General features: G+C 32.0%; 1 protein-coding gene across 1 annotated transcript; it reads left to right on the plus strand.

Moving 5' to 3' along the window:
* The first annotated feature begins 103 nt into the window (after positions 1–103).
* LOC148951715 (uncharacterized) lies at positions 104–25,022 on the plus strand. Its single transcript, XM_089088680.1, has 3 exons — positions 104–194; positions 2,256–2,384; positions 24,783–25,022. The coding sequence occupies exons 1-3, from the start codon at positions 140–142 to the stop codon at positions 24,992–24,994; spliced, it is 396 nt and encodes a 131-aa protein (XP_088944806.1). The 5' UTR covers positions 104–139; the 3' UTR covers positions 24,995–25,022.
* The last annotated feature ends 128 nt before the right edge of the window (positions 25,023–25,150 follow it).

Consider the following 25,150-nt stretch of genomic DNA (forward strand, 5'->3'; position numbering starts at 1 on the left):
TTTTTACCCTCTGTTTTTATCGAAGAAAAATAGTAATAGACCTGCGTCAATATTAAGAAACTAAATTCCCAAGAAAGCAAAGATAGTCGGTAACAGAGCTTTAAGAATATTATGTGAACATTGAGGTATAGCTTCAACAATGGCTCGTTTCGGATGCGCTCTCGTTATAGCTTGCCTTTCTGCAATTACGTCAGGTACAAAATTTTAACGTCAGGTATTTGCGTCAAAAACTCATAAATAACCTACATGCCTGTCTTACTACAGTTAAGTAGTTAAACTAGATCATTACTCAAGAGTCAAGATCTGACTATGATACATAGCAAAAGGAACAAATCAAATTAGGTCCTTATTAACGAAACCCGAATTCCGTTGATTATGTTTTAGCCATAATTAGCATACGAAATTTGATAACAGAAAAAACCACTTTTAAGGAAGGGGTTTTATCTAATTCAAAACAATGAAAACGATCAGTTCTATTGAAATAATATTTCAATTAATTAATTACCAAAAAAGCTTTTTACGTTTAATTAGTTCCAACATGTCTGTTATAGTATTGTCCAAGTTAAGAATCGGTTAAGAACCGGCAATAATGGTGAACCTTGGATAAATACGTAAGGTACATAATTGTCTGCTACAAAGTTTGCCCGTTCTAAAGGAATTGGGCTATGAAAAGGGCTTCAAAAGAATTTCACATATTTCCAAACTTGAAATGAAGCAAAACTCAAATTTTGTATTGTCGACAAACACAATCATGCTTGGAAAATGAACTTAACCCACGGCTGCCAATAAAGTAATTTTTGGGATAAGCGGAAACCTACAAAAAATTTTCAGAAGGTTTTTTTTTTACCAGAAATGGGCCATTTTTTCCTACTATTACAGAATCCTCTCTCCTGTACCCTCCTCCATTTTCAGGTAGGGTCCTTGACGCAACTTTTTTATAGATAATATAAATTTGTCTCGCTCGTTACATGTGTATAATAAAGGGGGTTTGGACACCTTCCTAACGGGGCACGACTTATTTTTTCTTTTCCATTTGGTTGATCTTTTTAGACTACGTTTTTTTCACAAGCTTAAAATATAAGGCAATTGTAATTGAACATACATTTTTAAGGAAAATAAAATTATATTTAGTAACATATTAACATATTCATGATGCTAGCAGTTTCAAATTCAAGTAAATTCTAACAAATTCTAGAATGTGTATTTTTAAGCAACTGGTTGGGAATTTTTCATTACCTGTTGTTAGGATTTTGATTTTCTGTTTGAAGTTTAAAATATTACACTGAAATAAACACAACAAATTCAGGAAAGTATTTCTTTGAGCAATTGCTGTTTAAATTACGATTTTGCTGTTTGAAGTCTAAACTTGAATTATCAAAATGCAATAAATTCAAAAAATATAAATTATTAAAGTAAGTTCTGTCTGTAACTTAGATAATTTCGGAGACCACACTGCCTTTCCATGGCAATAAAATAAAATTTCAAAATAGGGATACGAATCCTTTTTAATAGACAGTGTACAGAAATTCACAAAAAATACCAGATATTTCGGTCACATAGACAGTGACCGTCATCAGTAGTAAAACAGTAGTTTTACTACTGATGACGGCCACTGTATATGTGACCGAAATATCTGGTATTTTTGTGAATTTTCTATACACTGTCTATTAAAAAGGATTTTATCCCTATTTTGAACTTTTATTTTATTGTCTGTAACTTGATTTTCTGTTTGAAATTTAATTTTCTGTTGGAAGTTTGAAGTTAAAAAAAAAATATTTTGGAAAAGTTGCTAAATAATCTTGTTTTCTGTTAAAATTTTTAGTTTAAGGGATGAAAACAAACAAATTAAACAAAGAAAATTTCAGAGTGATTACTAGCCTACTTGAATTTTATACGGCAGGCAAGCGTCTAGGTATATAATACTACCGAATAGTTTTAGCAAAGTATTAATACTATGCTGGATCACTCTATATGTAATTTTGCGTGCTTCCTACGCACAATCTTTTTTGAAGGTTATTAAAATGTTATACTCAACTGTTTATCATAAAGCAACGCTGTCTTTGTATAATCCATGTATATTATATCGGGCATACACGCGTTTTGTATAAATTAAAAGACTAGCGGCATAACATCAATTACAAGCACTGCCAAAAATTCAGCTAAATAAATTAGCCAAAAATAAAGTTCATAATGTATTTTGATGAACGACATCAGGCCTACTGTAAACATGACACGTAAATATTTTTTTTTTTCAGTGGAAGGCCTTCAGTGTGTACTTTGTCTTTCCGAGCTGGATCCAAAATGTATCAATAATCCACCTCCTCCAATTCAATGTGAAAGAGACGCCACTCACTGCATGCTTGTCAGAGAATTTTCTCAAAATGGTGCGTGAATTAATTCTCTGAGTACATATATAATGATTAATCACTATATGATAAAGGGATATTCTGACATCCTTCTATCCTGTTATGGAGTATTTTAGTGTAGATTTTTTTTTTACAGTTGAATACTAATGCTTTGTCGATATTGTGTTGAAAGATTTACTTTTAACGATGGATGACTAAGCCTTTGTGAAATGAACCATATATTCCATGAATTAAATTTTTTCAGGGAGGAATTAGGAGTGATGGCTAGAGTATAATGTTTTCACTGTCTCCAGATATCTCTGGGATTCCCCCGAATGAAAATCGGGTTGTGGGAAGTCTCCCAGAAAATTAATATTCCTAAATATATGAAAATTTAACACAAAATTTCAATCGTCAACTTTCGTCCATGTTGATTTACCTGACATGAAAATGATAGGCTTTTTTTTAAACTAGGTTAATAAATATGTGAAAAAAGTAAATGGTTCTAAAATATTCAGTGTATGAAATTAAAAAAAGGGAAGCAAAAGAAAATAAAAAAAGAAGTAACTAATATCTTTTGGTGTTGATATTTTACAAAATCCTGGATATGTTTTTAGAGAAGTAAAGTTCCATTATGAACATCATTGCTGCTCTATGCTAAGGATGCCAAGTCATGAAAATATAGAGGGTGGGGGATTTTTTTGACTTTGTTTGTCAATGAAAAGTAATTTAGGGGGAATTTAGTTTTGCTTTTCTTTTTTCATTGAAAATACCGAAAAGGGTTATTTCCAAAACCTAGGGGGCAATGAGATATAGGTGAGTTTGGGGGAGTATTGACTGGTGCCCCTGCTGTGTAAAAACCCCTTAGAGCGGATATTTATCAAAATTTCTTTTTTGCACGCATCCGTTTCAGTTCTTTCTTTCAACTCTTATGGCTAAAAATAAAAACGGGCAATACTTCAATGTTCAACTTCAATTGACAGAACAGCTTAATCTATGGTAAAATGCTTACCAGGCAGATACCCTAAAATGCTAAACCCTAAATGTCGATAAAATCACATTTAGAAATTCAAGACAAGCATTTCCCATGCATAGTAAGCAAAATAGAAAATTAATACTGAATGTTTTGAAGAAAAAAGAGATGCATTGGGATATTCCGTCAAGAATGTCACAACAAAAGTGTTGCACACTAAAAGTTTAGTCTGCACATTAAGTGTATGGATATATTATAAATCAACCAGGCTTCATCAAAAATTTTTCAAAGGCTTTATCAAAACACTTGGTTAGTAGCCTGTACCTTTGACGTGAAATAAAACCAACCAGGGTTTTTCCAAAATGCTTTAAAAAGGCTTTATCAGAACGCTTGTTTATGGAAACGCTTGTTTAGTAGCCTACACCTTTGGCTTGAAATAAAACCAACCAGGCTTTACCAGACTGCTTTAAAATGATTTATCAAAACGCTTGTTTAGTAGCGTGTATATTTAGTGTAAAATAAAATCAACCAGGCTTTATTAAAATGCTTTCGTGGGATTTGTTATTTTATAAGCATTTGCCAATATCTGCAACGTAAACGTATGCTTCTATATTACGCAAGCTAGTAAAAATTTAGGCAAACACAGTGTTCACTAAATTGTTCCAAAATTTCTTTTTACATAGTGTCGTTTCCACTGATCTTTTGTTATTTTTACAAAAAATGGTAATATTTTTATGAAAAACTGACCCTTAAGGGATAGATATCAAATTTTTGCATCACAGGTATATTGATGACTTAAAAGAAGTGACAGTGTGCAGAAATAAGAGAGAAAAAAGATAGATCATATTAGTTTTGGACAAAAATCTATCACTTTCAATACCTGCATTATCCAATTTGTAAAAAAAAAATCAGAATACCCAAGATGTTTACTTTCACATATTTTGCCTCTCGAGGGCTGATAACCATCATACGCAAAACCTTTCCAGGAATGTCATTTCTACCCTCAAGCTATTAAGTTATAAAAAGCAGCAAATTAATTTAAATTCAAAAATTTATATTAATAATTCTCCGAGTATAAAGCGAAGTAGTACGGGGTTAGAGGTTGGTTTGGCTGAAAATATATTACTAAAAATAGTAATATTTTTATGAAAAACTGACCCTTAAGGGATAGATATCAAATTTTTGCATCACAGGTATATTGATGACTTAAAAGAAGTGACAGTGTGCAGAAATAAGAGAGAAAAAAGATAGATCATATTAGTTTTAGACAAAAATCTATCACTTTCAATACCTGCATTATCCAATTTGTAAAAAAAAATCAGAATACCCAATATGTTTACTTTCACATATTTTGCCTCTCGAGGGCTGATAGACATCATACGCAAAACCTTTCCAGGAATGTCATTTCTACCCTCAAGCTATTAAGTTATAAAAAGCAGCAAATTAATTTAAATTCAAAAATTTATATTAATAATTCTCCGAGTATAAAGCGAAGTAGTACGGGGTTAGAGGTTGGTTTGGCTGAAAATACAGGCAAGTCGAAGGTCAATGTTGTCTGGCTGGATCTTTTTGCGGCAACTCTGCTCATCGGCATAGGAATCTATTGTTCAAGTGTTCTACAAATATGGCCAAGATTGTGGATTTATGATTTATAGTCAAACGAAATTCCTAACAAAAACCGATGATTTGAAATAATCTGCGGATGGGCTAGTGTTTCCTTTTTTGGCTAAAATATATATGGCTAAAGTATATTTTATTCAATTATTGGCAAAAGTACATCACATTCCATACTATTGGTTAAAATATTTTTGGCTAATTTATATTATTGTTTCCTAAACAAAATCAAATGATTTCGCATATTTGTGGAAGAGCTGGTGATTTTGTTTGGCAAATTGTTATTTTTTTCGAATATTATCGTACCTCAAATTGAGAGGTGTAAATTATAGAGGTGTAAATTGACTAAAATGTAAATTGGCTGTAATTAGCTATATAAGAGGTGTAAATTGGATAAGTTATATTATTGTTGACTACACAAAATCAAATGATTTCACATATTTGTGGAAGAGCTGGTGATTTTGTTTGGAAAATTGTTTTGTTTAGCAATTTTTTTCTTCAAATATTATCGTACCTCAAATCGAGAGGTGTAAACTATAGAGGCGTAAATTGGCTGTAATTGGCTATATAAGAGGTGTAAACTGGCTAAATTATATTATTGTTGCCTAAATAAAATCAAATGGTTTCACATATTTGTAGAAGAGCTGGTCACTTTGTTTGGAAAATTGTTTTTTTTCGAATATTATCGTACCTTAAATCGACAGATGTATCTGCCATTCCATATTTTGGTCTAACCTTTTCCTATCCAAATAATCATCGCAAATATCAAGTAGTTTCTGAAGATTCCTTTGTGAATCGGCAACCAATACAATGTCATCTGCGAACAACATCATGCAAGTGGATACCATATCTAAACTCACCATCGGCGCCTCCTTCTTTTCCAGAAACGCCACTGCAAAATTTATAAACAGGGCAAATAATTTAGGAGAGAATGTGCAACCCTGTTTAATACCTTTATGTCCTCTAACTACCCGTGAAACTTGTCTACCAACTCTCACAACTACTCTAGTAATCCTATATATTTGAACTAAAACTAACACAAACGGGATCAGGAGACCTATCTCTAACATGCTTCCATTAATAGAATCCTACAAACATTATAAAAATTTCTTTTAATATCTGTAAAGGACGTGTATAACCAACCTTTTTTTCGCACTAGCATATTTATTAACTAAAACCTGCAGACTAAATACAAGATCGGTCGTTCCAAAGCTTTCTCTAAAACCCGCCTGAACCTTATCCAAAACATCCCTATTCTCTATTCATCTCCTTAGTCTAAAGTCTAACACCTTACAAAATAACTTCGGTAAACTATTCCCTAAATGAATTCCTCGATAATTATTATGATGAGACCTATCCCCCTTCTTAAATGATTGTATCATAACTGACTATCTCCACTCCTCAGCCCACTTACACGAACTATCACATATACCAAATATATTTTCCTAATATATTACCATCTATAAATATATTACCATCTCTGATGGTATTACACTGTTGATAACAACCAAAGTATAATCATCTACGTAACAAGTACTGACAAAACTCTCCAAAAGTGACCCCACGTACCTCAGCGCCTCTAGAGGCAAAGTGTTGTACTACTTAATCGCTCCGAGCCAATAAATTAAATTTAATACAGCTTTTACGGAACAAGTATAATCACCTACGGAACTTAGGCTATTATCCCTCAGGTTCGCATAGGTATGGAATCGTCTCCGGAGACGCGAACAAAGGGTCACTTTTTTGTGTGGAGAGGATAGGTTTTGTCAGTACTTGTTGTATGTGTTTATACTTTGGTTGTTATCAAAGGTCACTTTTTTTGTGTGGAGAGGATAGGTTTTGTCAGTACTTGTTGTATGTGTTTATACTTTGATAACAACCAAAGTATAAACACATACAAAAAGTACTGACAAAACCTATCCTCTCCAAAATAAAAAAGTGACCTTTGATAACAACCAAAGTATAAACACATACAACAAGTACTGACAAAACAAATCCTCTCCACACAAAAAAAGTGACCTTTGATAACAACCAAAGTATAAACACATACAACAAGTACTGACAAAACCTATCCTCTCCACGCAAAAAAAGTGACCTTTGATAACAACCAAATTATAAACACATACAACAATTACTGATAAACACTATCCTATCCACCCAAAAAAAGGGACCTTTGATAACAACCAAAGTATACACACATACAACAAGTACTGACAAAACCTATCCTCTCCACACAAAAAAAGTGACCTTTGATAACAACGAAAGTATAAACACATACAACAATAACTGACAAAACCTATCCTCTCCACACAAAAAAAGTGACCTTTGATAACAACCAAAGTATAAACACATACAACAAGTACTGACAAAAACTATCCTGTCCACACAAAAAAAGTGACCTTTGATAACAACCAAAGTATAAACACATACAACAAGTACTGACAAAACCTATCCTCTCCACACAAAAAAAGGGACCTTTGATAACAACCAAAGTATAAACACATACAACAAGTACTGACAAAACCTATCCTCTCCACACAAAAAAAGTGACCCTTTGATAACAACCAAAGTATAAACATATGCAACAAGTACTGACAAAACCTAGCCTCTCCACACAAAAAAGTGACCTTTGATAACAACCAAAGTATAAACACATACAACAAGTACTGACAAAACCTATCCTCTCCACACAAAAAAAGGTGACCTTTGATAACAACGAAATTATAAACACATACAACAATTACTGACAAAACCTATCCTCTCCACACAAAAAAAGTGACCTTTGATAACAACCAAAGTATAAACACATACAACAAGTACTGACAAAACCTATCCTCTCCACACAAAAAAAGTTACCTTTTATAACAACCAAAGTATACACACATACAACAAGTACTGACAAAACCTATCCTCTCCACACAAAAAAAGTGACCTTTGATAACAACCAAAGTATAAACACATGCAACAAGTACTGACAAAACCTATCCTCTCCTCACAAAAAAGTGACCCTTTGATAACAACCAAAGTATAAACACATACAACAAGTACTGACAAAACCTATCCTCTCCACACAAAAAAAAGTGACCTTTGATAACAACCAAAGTATAAACACATACAACAAGTACTGACAAAACCTATCCTCTCCACACAAAAAAGTGACCTTTGATAACAACCAAAGTATTAACACATAAAACAATTACTGAAAAAACCTATCCTCTCCACACGAAAAAGTGACCTTTGATAACAACCAAAGTATAAACACATACAACAATTACTGACAAAACCTATCCTCTCCACACAAAAAAAGTGACCTTTGATAACAACCAAAGTATATACACATAAAACAAGTACTGACAAAACCTATCCTCTTCACACAAAAAAAATTGACCTTTGATAACAAATAAATTATAAACACATACAACAAGTACTGACAAAACCCATCCTTTCCACACAAAAAAAGTGAAATTTGATAAAAACCAAAGTATAAACACATACAACAAGTACAGACAAAACCTATCATCTACACACAAAAAAAGGGACCTTTGATAACAACCAAAGTATACACACATACAACAAGTACTGACAAAACCCATCCTCTCCACACAAAAAAAGTGACCTTTGATAACAACCAAAGTATAAACACATACAGCAAGTACTGACAAAACCTATCCTCTCCACACAAAAAAAGTGACCTTTGATAACAACCAAAGTATAAACACATACAACAAGTACTGACAAAACCCATCCTCTCCACACAAAAAAAGTGACCTTTGATAACAACCAAAGTATAAACACATACAACAAGTACCGACAAAACCTATCCTCTCCACACAAAAAAAGTGACCTTTGATAACAACCAAAGTATAAACACATACAACAAGTACTGACAAAACCTATCCTCTCCACACAAAAAAATTGACATTTGATAACAACCAAAGTATAAACACATACAAAAAGTACTGACAAAACCAATCTTCTTCCACACAGAAAAAGTGACCTTTGATAACAACCAAAGTATAAACACATACAACAAGTACTGACAAAACCTATCCTCTCCACACAAAAAAATTGACCTTTGATAACAACCAAAGTATAAACACATACAACAAGTACTGACAAAACCTATCCTCTCAACAAAAAAAAGTGACCTTTGATAACAACCAAAGTATAAACACATACAACAAGTACTGACAAAACCTATCCTCTCCACACAAAAAAAGTGTCCTTTGATAACAACGAAATTATAAACACATACAACAATAACTGAAAAAACCTATCCTCTCCACACAAAAAAAGTGACCTTTGATAACAACCAAAGTATAAACACATACAACAAGTACTGACAAAACCTATCCTCTCCACACAAAAAAAGTGACCTTTGATAACTACCAAAGTATAAACCCATACAACAAGTACTTACAAAACCTATCCTCTCAACACAAAAAAAGTGACCTTTGATAACAACCAAAGTATAAACACATACAACAAGTACTGACAAAACCTATCCTCTCCACACAAAAAAAGTGACATTTGATAACAAACAAAGTATACACACATACAACAAGTACTGACAAAAACTATCCTCTCCACACAAAAAAAGTGACCTTTGATAACAACCAAAGTATAAACACATACAACAAGTACTGACAAAACCTATCCTCTCCACACAAAAAAAGGGACCTTTGATAACAACCAAAGTATAAACACATACAACAAGTACTGACAAAACCTATCCTCTCCACACAAAAAAAGTGACCCTTTGATAACAACCAAAGTATAAACATATGCAACAAGTACTGACAAAACCTAGCCTCTCCACACAAAAAAGTGACCTTTGATAACAACCAAAGTATAAACACATACAACAAGTACTGACAAAACCTATCCTCTCCACACAAAAAAAGGTGACCTTTGATAACAACGAAATTATAAACACATACAACAATTACTGACAAAACCTATCCTCTCCACACAAAAAAAGTGACCTTTGATAACAACCAAAGTATAAACACATACAACAAGTACTGACAAAACCTATCCTCTCCACACAAAAATAGTGACCTTTGATAACAACCAAAGTATACACACATACAACAAGTACTGACAAAACCTATCCTCTCCACACAAAAAAAGTGACCTTTGATAACAACCAAAGTATAAACACATGCAACAAGTACTGACAAAACCTATCCTCTCCTCACAAAAAAGTGACCCTTTGATAACAACCAAAGTATAAACACATACAACAAGTACTGACAAAACCTATCCTCTCCACACAAAAAAAAGTGACCTTTGATAACAACCAAAGTATAAACACATACAACAAGTACTGACAAAACCTATCCTCTCCACACAAAAAAGTGACCTTTGATAACAACCAAAGTATTAACACATAAAACAATTACTGATAAAACCTATCCTCTCCACACGAAAAATTGACCTTTGATAACAAACAAAGTATAAACACATACAACAAGTACTGACAAAACCTATCCTCTCCACACAAAAAAAGTGACCTTTGATAACAACCAAAGTATATACACATACAACAAGTACTGACAAAACCTATCCTCTACACACAAAAAAAAGTGACCTTTGATAACAAATAAAGTATAAACACATACAACAAGTACTGACAAAACCCATCCTCTCCACACAAAAAAAGTGACCTTTGATAACAACCAAAGTATAAACACATACAACAAGTACTGACAAAACCAATCCTCTCCACACAAAAAAAGTGACCTTTGATAACAACCAAAGTATAAACACATACAACAAGTACTGACAAAACCTATCCTCTCCACACAAAAAAAGTGACCTTTGATATCAACCAAAGTATAAACACATACATCAAGTACTGACAAAACCTATCCTCTCCACACAAAAAAAGTGACCTTTGATAACAACCAAAGTATAAACACATACAACAAGTACTGACAAAACCCATCCTCTCCACACAAAAAAAGTGACCTTTGATAACAACCAAAGTATAAACACATACAACAAGTACAGACAAAACCTATCCTCTTCACACAAAAAAAGTGAACTTTGATAACAACCAAAGTATAAACACATACAACAAGTACTGACAAAACCTATCCTCTCCACACAAAAAAAGTGACCTTTGATAACAACCAAAGTATAAACACATACAATAAGTACTGAAAAAACCCATCTTCTTCCTCACATAAAAAGTGACCTTTGATAACAACCAAAGTATAAACACATACAACAAGTACTGACAAAACCTATCCTCTCCACACAAAAAAAGTGACCTTTGATAACAAACAAAGTATAAACACATACAACAAGTACTGACAAAACCTATCCTCTCCACACAAAAAAGTGACCTTTGATAACAACCAAAGTATAAACACATACAACAATTACTGACAAAACCTATCCTCTCCACACAAAAAAAGTGACCTTTGATAACAACAAAAGTATAAACACATACAACAAGTACTGACAAAACCTATCCTCTCCACACAAAAAAAGTGACCTTCGATAACAACCAAAGTATAAACAACAAGTACTGACAAAACCTATCCTCTCCACACAAAAAAATTAACATTTATAACAACCAAATTATAAACACAAACAACAAGTACAGACAAAACCTATCCTCTCCACACAAAAAAAGTGACCTTTGATAACAACCAAAGTATAAACACATACAACAAGTACTGACAAAACCTATCCTCTCCACACAAAAAAAGTGACTTTTGATAACAACCAAAGTATAAACACATACAACAAGTACTGACAAAACCTATTCTCTCCACGCAAAAGAAGTGACCTTTGATAACAACCAAAGTATAAACACATACAACAAGTACTGACAAAACCTATCCTCTCCACACAAAAAAGTGACCTTTGATAACAACCAAAGTATAAACACATACAACAAGTACTGACAAAACCTATCCTCTCCACGCAAAAAAAGTGACCTTTGATAACAACCAAAGTATAAACACATACAACAAGTACTTACAAAACCTATCCTCTCCACACAAAAAAAGTGACCTTTGATAACAACCAAAGTATAAACACATACAACAAGTACTGACAAAACCTATCCTCTCCACACAAAAAAAGTGACCTTAGATAACAACCAAAGTATAAACAACAAGTACTGAAAAAACATATCCTCTCCACACAAAAAAGTGACCTTTGATAACAACCAAAGTATAAACACATACAACAAGTACTGACAAAAACTATCCTATCCACACAAAAAAAGTGACCTTTGATAACAACGAAAGTATAAACACATACAACAAGTACTTACAAAACCTATCCTCTCCACACAAAAAAAGTGACTTTTGATAACAACCAAAGTATAAACACATACAACAAGTACTGACAAAACCTATTCTCTCCACGCAAAAGAAGTGACCTTTGATAACAACCAAAGTATAAACACATACAACAAGTACTGACAAAACCTATCCTCTCCACACAAAAAAGTGACTTTTGATAACAACCAAAGTATAAACACATACAACAAGTACTGACAAAACCTATCCTCTCCACGCCAAAGAAGTGACCTTTGATAACAACCAAAGTATAAACACATACAACAAGTACTGACAAAACCTATCCTCTCCACACAAAAAAAGTGACCTTTGATAACAACCAAAGTATAAACACATACAACAAGTACTGACAAAACCTATCCTCTCCACGCCAAAAAAGTGACCTTTGATAACAACCAAAGTATAAACACATACAACAAGTACTGATAAAACCTATCCTCTCCACACAAAAAAAGTGACCCTTTGATAACAACCAAAGTATAAACACATACAACAAGTACTGACAAAACCTATCCTCTCCACACAAAAAAAGTGACCTTTGACAACAACCAAAGTATAAACACATACAACAAGTACTGACAAAACCCATCCTCTCCACACAAAAAAGTGACCTTCGATAACAACCAAAGTATAAACACATACAGCAAGTACTGACAACACTTATCCTCTCCGCACAAAAAAGTGACCTTTGATAACAACCAAAGTATAAACACATACAACAAGTACTGACAAAACCTATCCTCTCCACACAAAAAAAGTGACCTTTGATAACAACCAAAGAATAAACACATACAACAAGTACTGACAAAACCTATCCTCTCCACACAAAAAAAGTGACCTTTGATAACAACCAAAGTATAAACACATACAACAAGTACTGACAAAACCTATCCTCTCCACAAAAAAAAGTGACCTTTGATGACAAGCAAAGTATAAACACATACAACAAGTACTTACAAAACCTATCCTCTCCACACAAAAAAAGTGACCTTTGATAACAACCAAAGTATAAACAAATACAACAAGCACTGACAAAACCTATCCTCTCCACACAAAAAAAGTGACCTTTGATAACAACCAAAGTATAAACACATACAACAAGTACTGACAAAACCTATCCTCTCCACACAAAAAAAGTGACCATTGATAACAACCAAAGTATAAAAACATACAACAAGTACTGACAAAACCCATCCTCTCCACTCAAAAAAAGTGACCCTTTGATAACAACCAAAGTATAAACACATACAACAAGTACTGACAAAACATTTCCTTCCACACAAAAAAGTGACCTTCGATAACAACCAAAGTATAAACACATACAGCAAGTACTGACAAAACCTATCCTCTCCACACAAAAAAAGTGACCCTTTGTCCGCGTCTCCGGAGACGATTCCATACCTATGCGAACCTGGGGGATAATAGCCTAAGTTCCGTAGGTGATTATACTTGTTCCGTAAAAGCTGTATTAAATTTAATTTTTTGGCTCGGAACGATTAAGTAGTACAGCACTTTGCGTCTAGAGGTGCTGAGGTACGCGGGGTCACTTTTGGAGAGTTTTGTCAGTACTTGTTACGTAGATGATTATACTTTGATAACAACAGTGTAATACCATCAGAGATTCGACTATTTTTACTTCTCTTTCTTGAAACATGGAAAATTTAAAATCCTATTCTAAATATTAGCACATCCTGCCATGTCTCAGCTACGCTGATAACATCATATATTCGAAAGAAGTATTTTCATTCAGATCTAACGCCGTTTTCAAGGTGCTTCGGGCTGTGTTTCAAAATATCAGCTAATTTGTTTTCACAATGAATTTTTAGATTAATTGAAATATTACTTACCATTTCTGAATCAACTTCAAATTGTGGTTTTTTTTTTATCACTATACAGTTTTTTTTACCATGTTTGAAGCTTTCAATTATTACGTAAAATTAGTATTAGTCAAATTCGAGTCGGTAAAATAATGGCGCGAAGTGCTGCTATTTTACTGGTTCAATTTTATTTTTCATTAGGGTAAATAAGCTTATAGAAATACAGGACGTACAGTGAACCAAATAAGATAAGACTCAGCTGGTTAAATATGAAAAATAAAGTAATTTTAAAAGCAATATTACCGAAATCGGTGGTAAAAAAAAACAGTCGGAAAAACCACTCCCTCCTCAAACATTTTGGCTATTGACATTTCTGGTGGCAAACCATTTTTATTAATGATAGCGCTGGCTAGGTGGCGGTGCGTTGGGTTGAGAATTCTTTGTCCAGGGGGCACTGGTTAGATCCCTGGCGTGGCCAGTTATTTGGTTCGGGACGAGGGTCAGTGGTGTGGCTCTGTAAGCTCAGCCAGAGTCGACCCAGCTCTAAATGGGTACCTGGAGAAATCTGGGGAAGGTAAGCAGGAAGGGTGTGCGAGAGCACAGGATGGCTGGCCCCCAGCCGACCATTACGCTTCCTGGCTGAAGGGCCACGAAACGGAGATCAGCACCCCCGGTTTTGACCTTAAGGGTCTAGTACCGTCATACTAACTTACTTTCTTACTTTATATTAGTGATGAAGAGTATTAAAAGAAGACAAATATAAGCAAAAACTCTAACCGAAAAAAGTTATATAAATGAAAATAAAAGGGGCAAAAATAGCAAAATAGGAGCATCTAACATATACAAAGAAATTATAGAAATTCTCCTTCATTAATTGTTTGTTTCTCCAAAAATTTTCATGCCAAGGAAAAAGTATTCTTATTATGGATTACATTATCCTGAGGAAGTGAAACAAGAGTGAAAGGCTTGGTCAAGCGCTGGTTAGTTTGATCACCTGTCAAATTGCCAAGAATGACCGGAAAATAAAGGAAAAGAAGATGAAAAGAAATCGCCTTATAAATTCAGAATGTTTTCATTCTTCTTCTATTATATCAACTTCACAAATATATGTAACAAAGGCTACTTTTCGTTATAAATATTTCTGCTCTGAACCTTACTCAGGCTGGCTTTCTAAAGGAGAAAAACAAAGAGGTTTTCCCTAGCGTGTTGACTTATATTGGTAATGGTTTCTATTTTTGTTTATTGTATTAAATAAAGTAAAACATTGTAAAAATATTGTGACTCAAAACCTTTTTTCTTTTTACCGGCTTAAAATTTGACAGGTAAATAATTTGTGAATATAACGTGCAGGGCTGTATCAAGAATTTTCTTTCGGGGGGTGTTTTACACAAGGATAATTTTCGGGGAGGAGGTGATTTTACACAAAAAAACTCAAAAACTCATAAGCTATTTGTTTATATCCTTTTTTGTCACGTTTTTACGAGTCAGACAAAATTACGGGCGGAGAGGGGGGGTTCAAACCCCCTATTACTCACCCACCCCCTGTACCCCTGGATATGGCCTTCATAACGTATGTCAATATAAGCTGTAAACAGATTGTATTAAGAAAAAAAGATGGCCTGATGGAAAAATTCACAAAATAAATCGACAGAATTGAAGCACGCACTTGAGCATGGAAGCTTATCACAATCAACTCTCTTTTACCCTTTGCTTTTATCTGGTTTACAAAAATATATTTAAAAAAAAACTTGGGATAAATACATATTTTTTAATGTTTGTGTTTCTTTTTTCGCTCAGATTTGGTGATTTTACATATCCCGGCCATTAAATATCGGTGTGCATACGCTACTCCACTCCAAGTCCAAATCAAAATGGTTATTTTTACTTTAATTACTATATGCACAGATATGTAAGCACAGTTTATAGGCATAGATTTAAAATAAACACATATTATTTAGTCTTTGTGCTCTTTTTTCATTCAATTTTTGTGATTTTGCATCACCGGACAATTATGTATCAGTCTATATACGTTACTCCACCCCGAATCCAAATCAAAATTGTTACACTTGCTTTTATTACAATAAGCACAGATAGGTAAGTACATTTTATAGGCACAGATTTCAAATAAACACATATTATTTAGTCTTTGTGCTCCTTTTTGATTCAATTTTAGTGATTTTGCATCACCGGGAAATTATTTATCAGTTTGTATATGCTACTTTACCCCAAATCCAAATCAAAATTGTTTCAATTGCTTTTAATATTATAAGCACTGATAGGTAAGCACAGTTTATAGGCACAGATTTCAAATAAACACATATTATTTAGTCTTTGTGCTCCTTTTTCATTCAATTTTAGTGATTTCGCATCACCGGGCAATTATTAATCGGTTTGTATATGCTACTCCACCCCAAATCCAAATCAAAATTGTTACACTTTTTTTTATTACAATAAGCACAGATGGGTAAGTGCATTTTATAGGCACAGATTTCAAATAAACAAATATTATTTAGTCTTTGTGCTCCTTTTTGATTCAATTTTAGTGATTTTGCATCACCGGAAAATTATTTATCGGTTTGTATATGCTACTCCACCCCAAATCGAAATCAAAATTGTTGCACTTGCTTTTATTATTATAAGCACAGATAGGTAAGCACAGTTTATAGGCACAGATTTTAAATAAACACATATTATTTAGTCTTTGTACTCCTTTTTCATTCAATTTTAGTGATTTTGCATCACCGGGCAATTATTAATCGGTTTGTATATGCTACTCCACTCCAAATCCAAATTATTACACTTGCTTTTATTACTATAAGCACAGATAGGTCAGCACAGTTTATAGGCACAGATTTCAAATAAACACATATTATTTAGTCTTTGTACTCCTTTTTCATTCAATTTTAGTGATTTTGCATCACCGGGCAATTATTAATCGGTTTGTATATGCTACTCCACCCCAAATCCAAATCAAAATTGTTACACTTTCTTTTATTACAATAAGCACAGATGGGTAAGTACATTTTATAGGCACAGATTTCAAATAAACACATATTATTTAGTCTTTGTGCTCCTTTTTGATTCAATTTTAGTGATTTCGCATCACCGGGCAATTATTAATCGGTTTGTATATGCTACTCCACCCCAAATCCAAATCAAAATTGTTACACTTTCTTTTATTACAATAAGCACAGATGGGTAAGTGCATTTTATAGGCACAGATTTCAAATAAACAAATATTATTTAGTCTTTGTGCTCCTTTTTGATTCAATTTTAGTGATTTTGCATCACCGGAAAATTATTTATCGGTTTGTATATGCTACTCCACCCCAAATCGAAATCAAAATTGTTGCACTTGCTTTTATTATTATAAGCACAGATAGGTAAGCACAGTTTATAGGCACAGATTTTAAATAAACACATATTATTTAGTCTTTGTACTCCTTTTTCATTCAATTTTAGTGATTTTGCATCACCGGGCAATTATTTATCGGTTTGTATATGCTACTCCACCCCAAATCCAAATCAACATTGTTACACTTGCTTTTATTACTATAAGCAGAGATAGGTAAGCACAGTTTATAGGCACAGATTTCAAATACACACATATTATTTAGTCTTTGTGCTCCATTTTCATTCAATTTTAGTGATTTTGCATCATCGGGCAATAATTTATCGGTGTGTATATGCTACTCCACTCCAAATCCAAATTATTACACTTGCTTTTATTACTATAAGCACAGATAGGTCAGCACAGTTTATAGGCACAGATTTCAAATAAACACATATTATTTAGTCTTTGTGCTCCTTTTTCATTCAATTTTAGTGATTTTGCATCACCGGGCAATTATTTATCGGTTTGCATATGCTAATCTACCCCAAATCTAAATCAAAATTGTTACACTTGCTTTTATTACTATAACCACAGATAGGTAAGCACCTTTGATTTCCAGATAGAAACTATGTTTTTGAGGAGAACACTCCGCCACAACCCTCGGGGCAAGGGGTTTAAGTTATGCTCTGAGGGCATATAAGAACAGTGTTGGCACAATGTACTGTGTATTATTTTTTTCCTTTGGACCAAGGCACTTTATATGGAAGGGGTCGTCGTAGAAACTTCAAACGGGGCTCATTCGATTGCAAATTGAGAGTTCTAGTGTCACTTTTGATAGTCGAAAGTGATTGGAGGGCATCTAGCCCCCCCCCCCCCACACCCATCATTCTCCCAAACATATCCAATCAAAATTTTGATTGGATGTGTCTAGCCTCCTAAAAAAATTCTGGACTACCCTCCTTAAAAAATTCTGGATCCGCCACCGTGTTATTTGGCTGAAAATTAGAGAGAAGCGTGACAATATTCATCAGTAATTTCATATGTGCATCGTAATAAATAGTAAACATAGATATACTTACATTTGAGTGTGACATTTTGGCCTTTCTATATATGTTAGCTTTCTGTGAACTATAAGTTGACTGGAGAGATTTCGTTATAGATCAATAATTCAAGTTTTATAACAGAATAAAATGGATTTTTCATTAGTTGTGAAAGAATTGTCTTTCAAACATTTTTTTTATCTTTTTGTTGTTGGCGTAAAAACTCGGATCAAGGAACTAATATAAAATTCTAGGCCAATTCAAATATCGATTTTAATTAATGTACTTTAATTTACAATTTAATTCATTTAAATTTTATTTATTATTTTTTTTCTTTTTTACCAGAATGAATAAAAAACGAACATAAATTAGATAAACATGATATTAGATATGGCCGTACTAGAAAAAATCAGAAATAAATATGTTAATTATGATTTTAAAACTTACTTTTGTTTTACTAACTAAAATTCATGGCTCATTTAAATATGAGCTGATATTCGATATCAGATATCAGCATGTCCTAGGATGAAAGGATTAGAATGGCTTTTCAGTCTTTGAAAGGAAAGTTAATACAAAACACAATGCAAACAGGGGTTAATGCTAAACCCTATGCTTTCTAAAATCCAGAATATAATTATTACTTTATGATAAAAATTCTTTTAAATGTTTTCACCTTTATAACTCAAAGAAATCGAAAATTAGTTAAGATTTTAAAGAATAAATATCGTCATATCTATAGAAAATGCATCTAATAGAAATTTTGAGACAGCCATTCTATTCAAAATAGTCTAAATATCATGTAACCTGGCTTTTGGGGTTGAAACAAACCCCACAGATAAGGGGTAAGGATTGTAAGTTATGCCCAGGGGTTATTTAAGGTTTTTATTGAAGGGATAGTTATTTAAGTTTAGAAGAGTCTTTGTCTTTCTCCCTGAAAAAGACTATGTCAATATAAAACGAACAGAGATTAATTAAAAAAACTTTTTCCATAAAATAAGTTTTTCCAAAAAAAAGTAAAGAACTCTATTAAACCAAAAATGAACAAAAATAGAATCAAATTATGAACCAAGCATACAACTACCACAAATCAGAATCAATAAATAAATATAACCAAAAAAAAACAGAAATTAAAATAAGTCAAACTCAAAACGAGCAGAAATTAATCTGAGTAGTGTTCTAAACCCTATGCTTTCTAAAAGCCAGAATATAGTTTGTACTTTACTGAACGCAACTACCACAAATCAGTATCAATAAATAAATGAAACCCAAAACAAACAGAAATTAAAATACGTCAAACTCAAAACGAGCAAAAAATAATCTGAGTAGGTTTCTAAACCCTATGCTTTCTAAAAGTCAGAATATAATTTTTACTTTATTCAATTTTTTTTTTTAAGGTTTTCACTTTTATAACCTTAAGAAATCAAAAATTAATTAAGATTTTATGTAATATATATCAGCATATGTACATTAAACTGATAATGCATATTTTTTGCAGCAAATTCGTTTGAATTTTTTCAGTTCTTTACTGAAAACGTTTGACACTAAGAGCTCGAAATCCTATTCTATGGCCAAAAAATTTATTCATAATTAATTATATTTCTAAAAATAACCCTGAAAGCAGTTGCGTTGTTTAAGGCGGGCAATGATTTGGAGAAAAAATGATTCTATAGGCCATGCTCTTGACTTTTCGGATGGCAAGGGCGGACCAAGGATTTTTTAGGGGGTGGGGGCGCAAAATAGGTCGATCCTATAAAAATAATTTAGGGGGGGCGCAAAATAGGTTGATCCGATAAACTTGCGTTAAAAGCAAGTTTAATTAACGCAAAGTTGGGTTAAGTAAATTAAACTACTTTAGACTACGCTAGGGGGGCACGTGCCCCCCTAGATCCACCACTGTCGGATGGAAATCCATCTTGCCCCCACCCCTAATAAAGTGTTGTGCTACATCCCTGCTTGAGAGCTTCGATCAACTTTGTAATTCCCATTAATTTTAAAATGACCGATAATAAAGTATTTTTAACATGAGAAGAATTATTATTGTAAGTTAGTAATCTTTCGAGCTTAAATTATTACTAGACGCCCACATATGTATGTATATAAAATAAGTCAAGAAAATGTGTCAAAAACGGTATTATTATTTTTCTTTTTCATTTTAATTTTTCAATTGTGTTTTTATTCCACATTTACAGAATTTTCATTCAAAATTTTCAAGGGAAATGCTACATTTTCGTGTAAATTACTAGGGTGCAAAAAAAAATAAGCAAAGCTAGTTCATTAGATTCGGTGCGTTTTTCGCCTATAAAAGCTTAGACATTAATAATTTGATGAGTCCAAAGACAATCTATCCTTCACAAATACTTTAACTGCTTAGGCTATTATCTATAGGTTTAGGTGTTTTCTCTTGGAAAATTATCCAACTCCATAGAAAATACTCCCTGAGGAAAATTACCCCCTCTCCGAGTCATAGTTGAAAATATTTTTTTTAAAATTTAATTTTGATTTTTTTTTAATTCATGCCAAGGCTTAACCAAGACATAATGTAACCAAGACTTAATCTGAATAGAGTTCTAAACCCTATGCTTTCTAAAAGCCCGAATATAATTTGTAATTTACTGAAAAAAAATTCAAATGAATTTACTGAAAAAAATCTGCATTTTCAGTTTAATATACATATGCTGATATTTAATCCTTAAAATCTTAATTAATTTTTGATTTCTTAAAGTTATAAAAGTGAAAACATTAAAAAGAATTTTTTAAAAGAATTGCTACATAAGAATTTAAAAGATAAAGAATAATTTTTTTTTGTCATAGAATAAGATTTTGAGCTCTTAGTGTCAAACGTTTTCAGTAAAGAGCTGAAAAACATCCAAATGAATTTACTGAAAAATTTATTCATAATTAATTGTATTAATAAAAATACCCTTCAAAGCAGTGGCGTTGTTTCAGGCGGAGAATGATTTGGAGAAAAAAAGAATCTGTAGCCCATGCTCTTGACTTTTCGGATTAAGATCCTCTTGCCCCCCTCCCCCAATAAAATGTTGGAGCTACATACCTTCTTCAGAGCTCCGATTCAACTTTGTAATTCCCAGTAATTTTAACATACCTGCTAATAAGGTAATTTTTAACATGAGAAGAAATATTATTGTAAGTTATCTTTCGAGCTTAAATTATTATTACACGCCCACCAATGTATGTATTTATAATTAGTCAAGAAAATGTGTCGAAAACGGTATTAATTTTTTTCTTTTTCATTTTAATTTTTCAACTGCGTTTTTATTCCACATTCACAGAATTTTCGTTCAAATTTTCAAGGGAAAGGCTACATTTTCGTCTAAATTACTACAGTGCAAAAAAATAATCAAAGTTAGTTTGTATGATTCGGTATTTTTTTCGTCTTTAACAGCTTAGACATTAATAATTTGGTGAGTCCAAAGACAATTTATCCTTCAGAAGTAGTTTAATTGCTTAGGCTTTATCTGTAGGTTTAAATGTTTTCTCTTGGAAAATTCTCAAACCCCATTAAGTATACCCCCTGAAGAAAATTACCCCCTCCCCCAGTCATAGTTGAAAATACCTTTTTTTATTTAGTTTTGATTTTTTTTTTTTTTTTTTAATTCATGCCAAGGCTTAACAAACACATGATGTAACCAAGACTTAATCTGAATAGGGTTCTAAACACTATGCTTTCTAAAAGCTAGAATATAATTTGTACTTTACGGAAAAAAATTCAATTGAATTCACTGAAAAAAATCAATTGTCAGTTTAATATACATATGCTGATATTTATTCCTTAAAATCTTAATTAATTTTTGATTTCTTAAAGTTATAAAAGTGACAACATTAAAAGAGTTTTTTTTAAAGCATTGCTATATAAGAATTAAACAGAAAAAGAATACATTTTTTTGGCCATAGAATAGGATTTTGAGCTATTAGTGTCAAACGTTTTCAGTAAAGAACTGAAAAATTTTCAATGAATTTACTGAAAAAAATATGCATTGTCAGTTTAATGTACATATGCTGATATTTATCCCATAAAATCTTAATTAATTTTTGATTTCTTAAGGTTATAAAAGTGAAAACATTAAAAAAAAAATTGAATAAAGTATAAAATTATATTCTAGCATTTCGAATGTATGGGGTTTAGAACCCTACTCAGATTAATTTTTGCTCGTTTTGAGTTTGACGTATTTTAATTTCTGTTTGTCTTCGTCTTCATTTATTTATTGATACTGATTTGTGATTGTTGTACGCTTGGTATACTATTTGAATCTATTTTTTTCATTAAACTGACTATACACATTATTTCCACACAACTTATTTGAATTTTTGTCATTAAAATACAAATTGTATTCCAGAATTTAGAAATCATGGGGTTTTGAACCCTACTTATATTCGTATATGCTCGTTTTGTGTTTAACATCTTTTAATTTGTTTGTCTAGTGTTATATTTATTTACTGATACTGATTTGTGGTAGTTGTATGCTTGGTACATAATTTGATTCTATTTTTGTTCATTTTTGGTTTAATGGAGTTCTTTACTTTTTTTGAAAAACTTATTTTGTGGAAAAAGTTTTTTTTAATTAATTCTGAAAAAGGGTCACTTCAAAAACTAGGGACAGCATGCTTCTTCAGTTAATATAATTACAAATTATAAATTATTAATTATTAATGAGAAACGGAAAAAAACATGCTGTGCCTAATTTCTGAGTAGCACTGTTGCAAAGTCATTCTATTAGTATGCCTTTTCGGTAAATAATTGTTTAGATGACAATTAATTATAATTCTCGGGGGGATCACATATTACTGATATTAGGCACCTCCCCTTTTCATTTGATGAATAAATTCACAAAATTATATAAACGGAAGAAGCATGCTGTCCCTAGTTTTTGAAGTGACCCTTTTTTAGAATTAATTAAAAAAATTTTTTCCATAAAATAAGTTTTTCAAAAAAAGTTTTTAATGTTTTCAATTTTTTAACCTTAAGAAATCAAAAATTAATTAAGATTTTATGGAATAAATATCAGCATATGTACATTAAACTGACAATGCATTTTTTTTCAGTAAATTCATTTGAATTTTTTCAGTTCTCTACTGAAAACATTTGACGCTAATAACTCAAAATCTTGTTCTATGGCCGAAAAAAATGTATTCGTTTTCTTCTTAATTCTTATATAGTAATTCTTTAAAAAAAAATCTTTTTAATGGTGTTAATTTTATAACTTTAAGAAAAGTTTGCAAAAAAATTAATATCCCGTTGCTAATATTAAAACTATCAGTAGACTGACCAAATTCAGTCGAGGTTCAAGCATTAAAAGCCGGTAAACCCCCATTAATAATTTGATGAGTCCAAAGACAACCTATCCTTCAGAAATACTTTAATTGCTTAGGCTATTATCTATAGGTTTAGGTGTTTTCTCTTGGAAAATTTTCAAACCCCATTAAGTATACTCCCTGAAGAAAGTTACCCCCTCCCCCAGTCATAGTTGAAAATATTTTTTTTTATTTCATTTTGATTTTTTTTTTTTTTTTTTTTTTTAATTCATGCCCAGGCTTAACCAACACATGATGTAACCAAGACTTAATCTGAATAGGGTTCTAAAAACTATGATTTCTAAAAGCTATAATATAATTTATACTTTACTGAAAAAAATTCAATTGAATTTACTGAAAAAAATCTGCATTGTCAGTTTAATATACAGATGCTGATATTTATTACTTAAAATCTTAATTAATTTTTGATTTCTTAAAGTTATAAAAGTAACAACATTAAAAAGATTTTTTTTTAAAGCATTGCTATATAAGAATTAAACAGAAAAAGAATACATTTTTTTGGCCATAGAATAGGATTTTGAGCTTTTAGTGTCAAACGTTTTCAGTAAAGAACTGAAAAATTTCAAATGAATTTACTGAAAAAATATGCATTGTCAGTTTAATGTATATATGCTGATATTTATTCCACAAAATCTTAATTAATTTTTGATTTCTTATGGTTATAAAAGTAAAAACATTAAAAACTTTTTTTGAAAAACTTATTTTATGGAAAAAGTTTTTTTAATTAATTCTAAAAAAGGGTCACTTCAAAAACTAGGGACAGCATGCTTCTTCCGTTTATATAATTTTGTGAATTTATTCATCAAATGAAAAGGGGAGGTGCCTAATATCAGTAATATGTGATCCCCCCGAGAATTATAATTAATTGTCATCTAAACAATTATTTACCGAAAAGGCATACTAATAGAATGACTTTGCAACAGTGCTACTCAGAAATTAGGCACAGCATGTTTTTTCCGTTTCTCAACAACAATTCTTGTAATTATAAACACAAATTTATTTTCAGGTACAATGGTCAGTTTGACCAGAACTTGCAGTCCAATAGGACTCGGAAACACAGAAGAATGTGAAGACGGAACGACATCTGACGGTAAACCCGCTCGAGTATGCCATAAAACCTGTAAAATAGATGGCTGTAATACAAGTGATAATGCTTTCCTAGACATTTGTCTGCTAATGGCCTCAATGTTTACTTTTTATACAATTTCTTACCATTAGTGAACTCAATAAAGCACAGAATTATGGAATAGAACAAAGCTGAAATAGATTATAACGAGATAGTAATGTGGAAATACATCAATGAATATTAGAAACTGTAATAGGCATAATTTACTCGCTCGTAGAACCTTTGTATCCAATATTTTTGTAGAGTTA

The sequence above is a fragment of the Artemia sp. Qi Xiang Cuo genome, chromosome 5 (assembly GCF_049724085.1).
Source record: "Artemia sp. Qi Xiang Cuo chromosome 5, ASM4972408v1, whole genome shotgun sequence".
Lineage (NCBI taxonomy): Eukaryota > Metazoa > Arthropoda > Branchiopoda > Anostraca > Artemiidae > Artemia > Artemia sp. Qi Xiang Cuo.

What these genes read in the sequence shown, in the direction of transcription:
- LOC148951715 (XM_089088680.1), top strand. Translation starts at nt 140, where the DNA reads ATGGCTCGTTTCGGATGCGCTCTCGTTATAGCTTGCCTTTCTGCAATT. An exon ending in CCTTTCTGCAATTACGTCAG is followed by an intron (nt 195 to 2,255) that starts GTACAAAATTTT and finishes TTTTTTTTTCAG; the next exon opens with TGGAAGGCCTTCAGTGTGTA. An exon ending in CAGAGAATTTTCTCAAAATG is followed by an intron (nt 2,385 to 24,782) that starts GTGCGTGAATTA and finishes ATTTATTTTCAG; the next exon opens with GTACAATGGTCAGTTTGACC.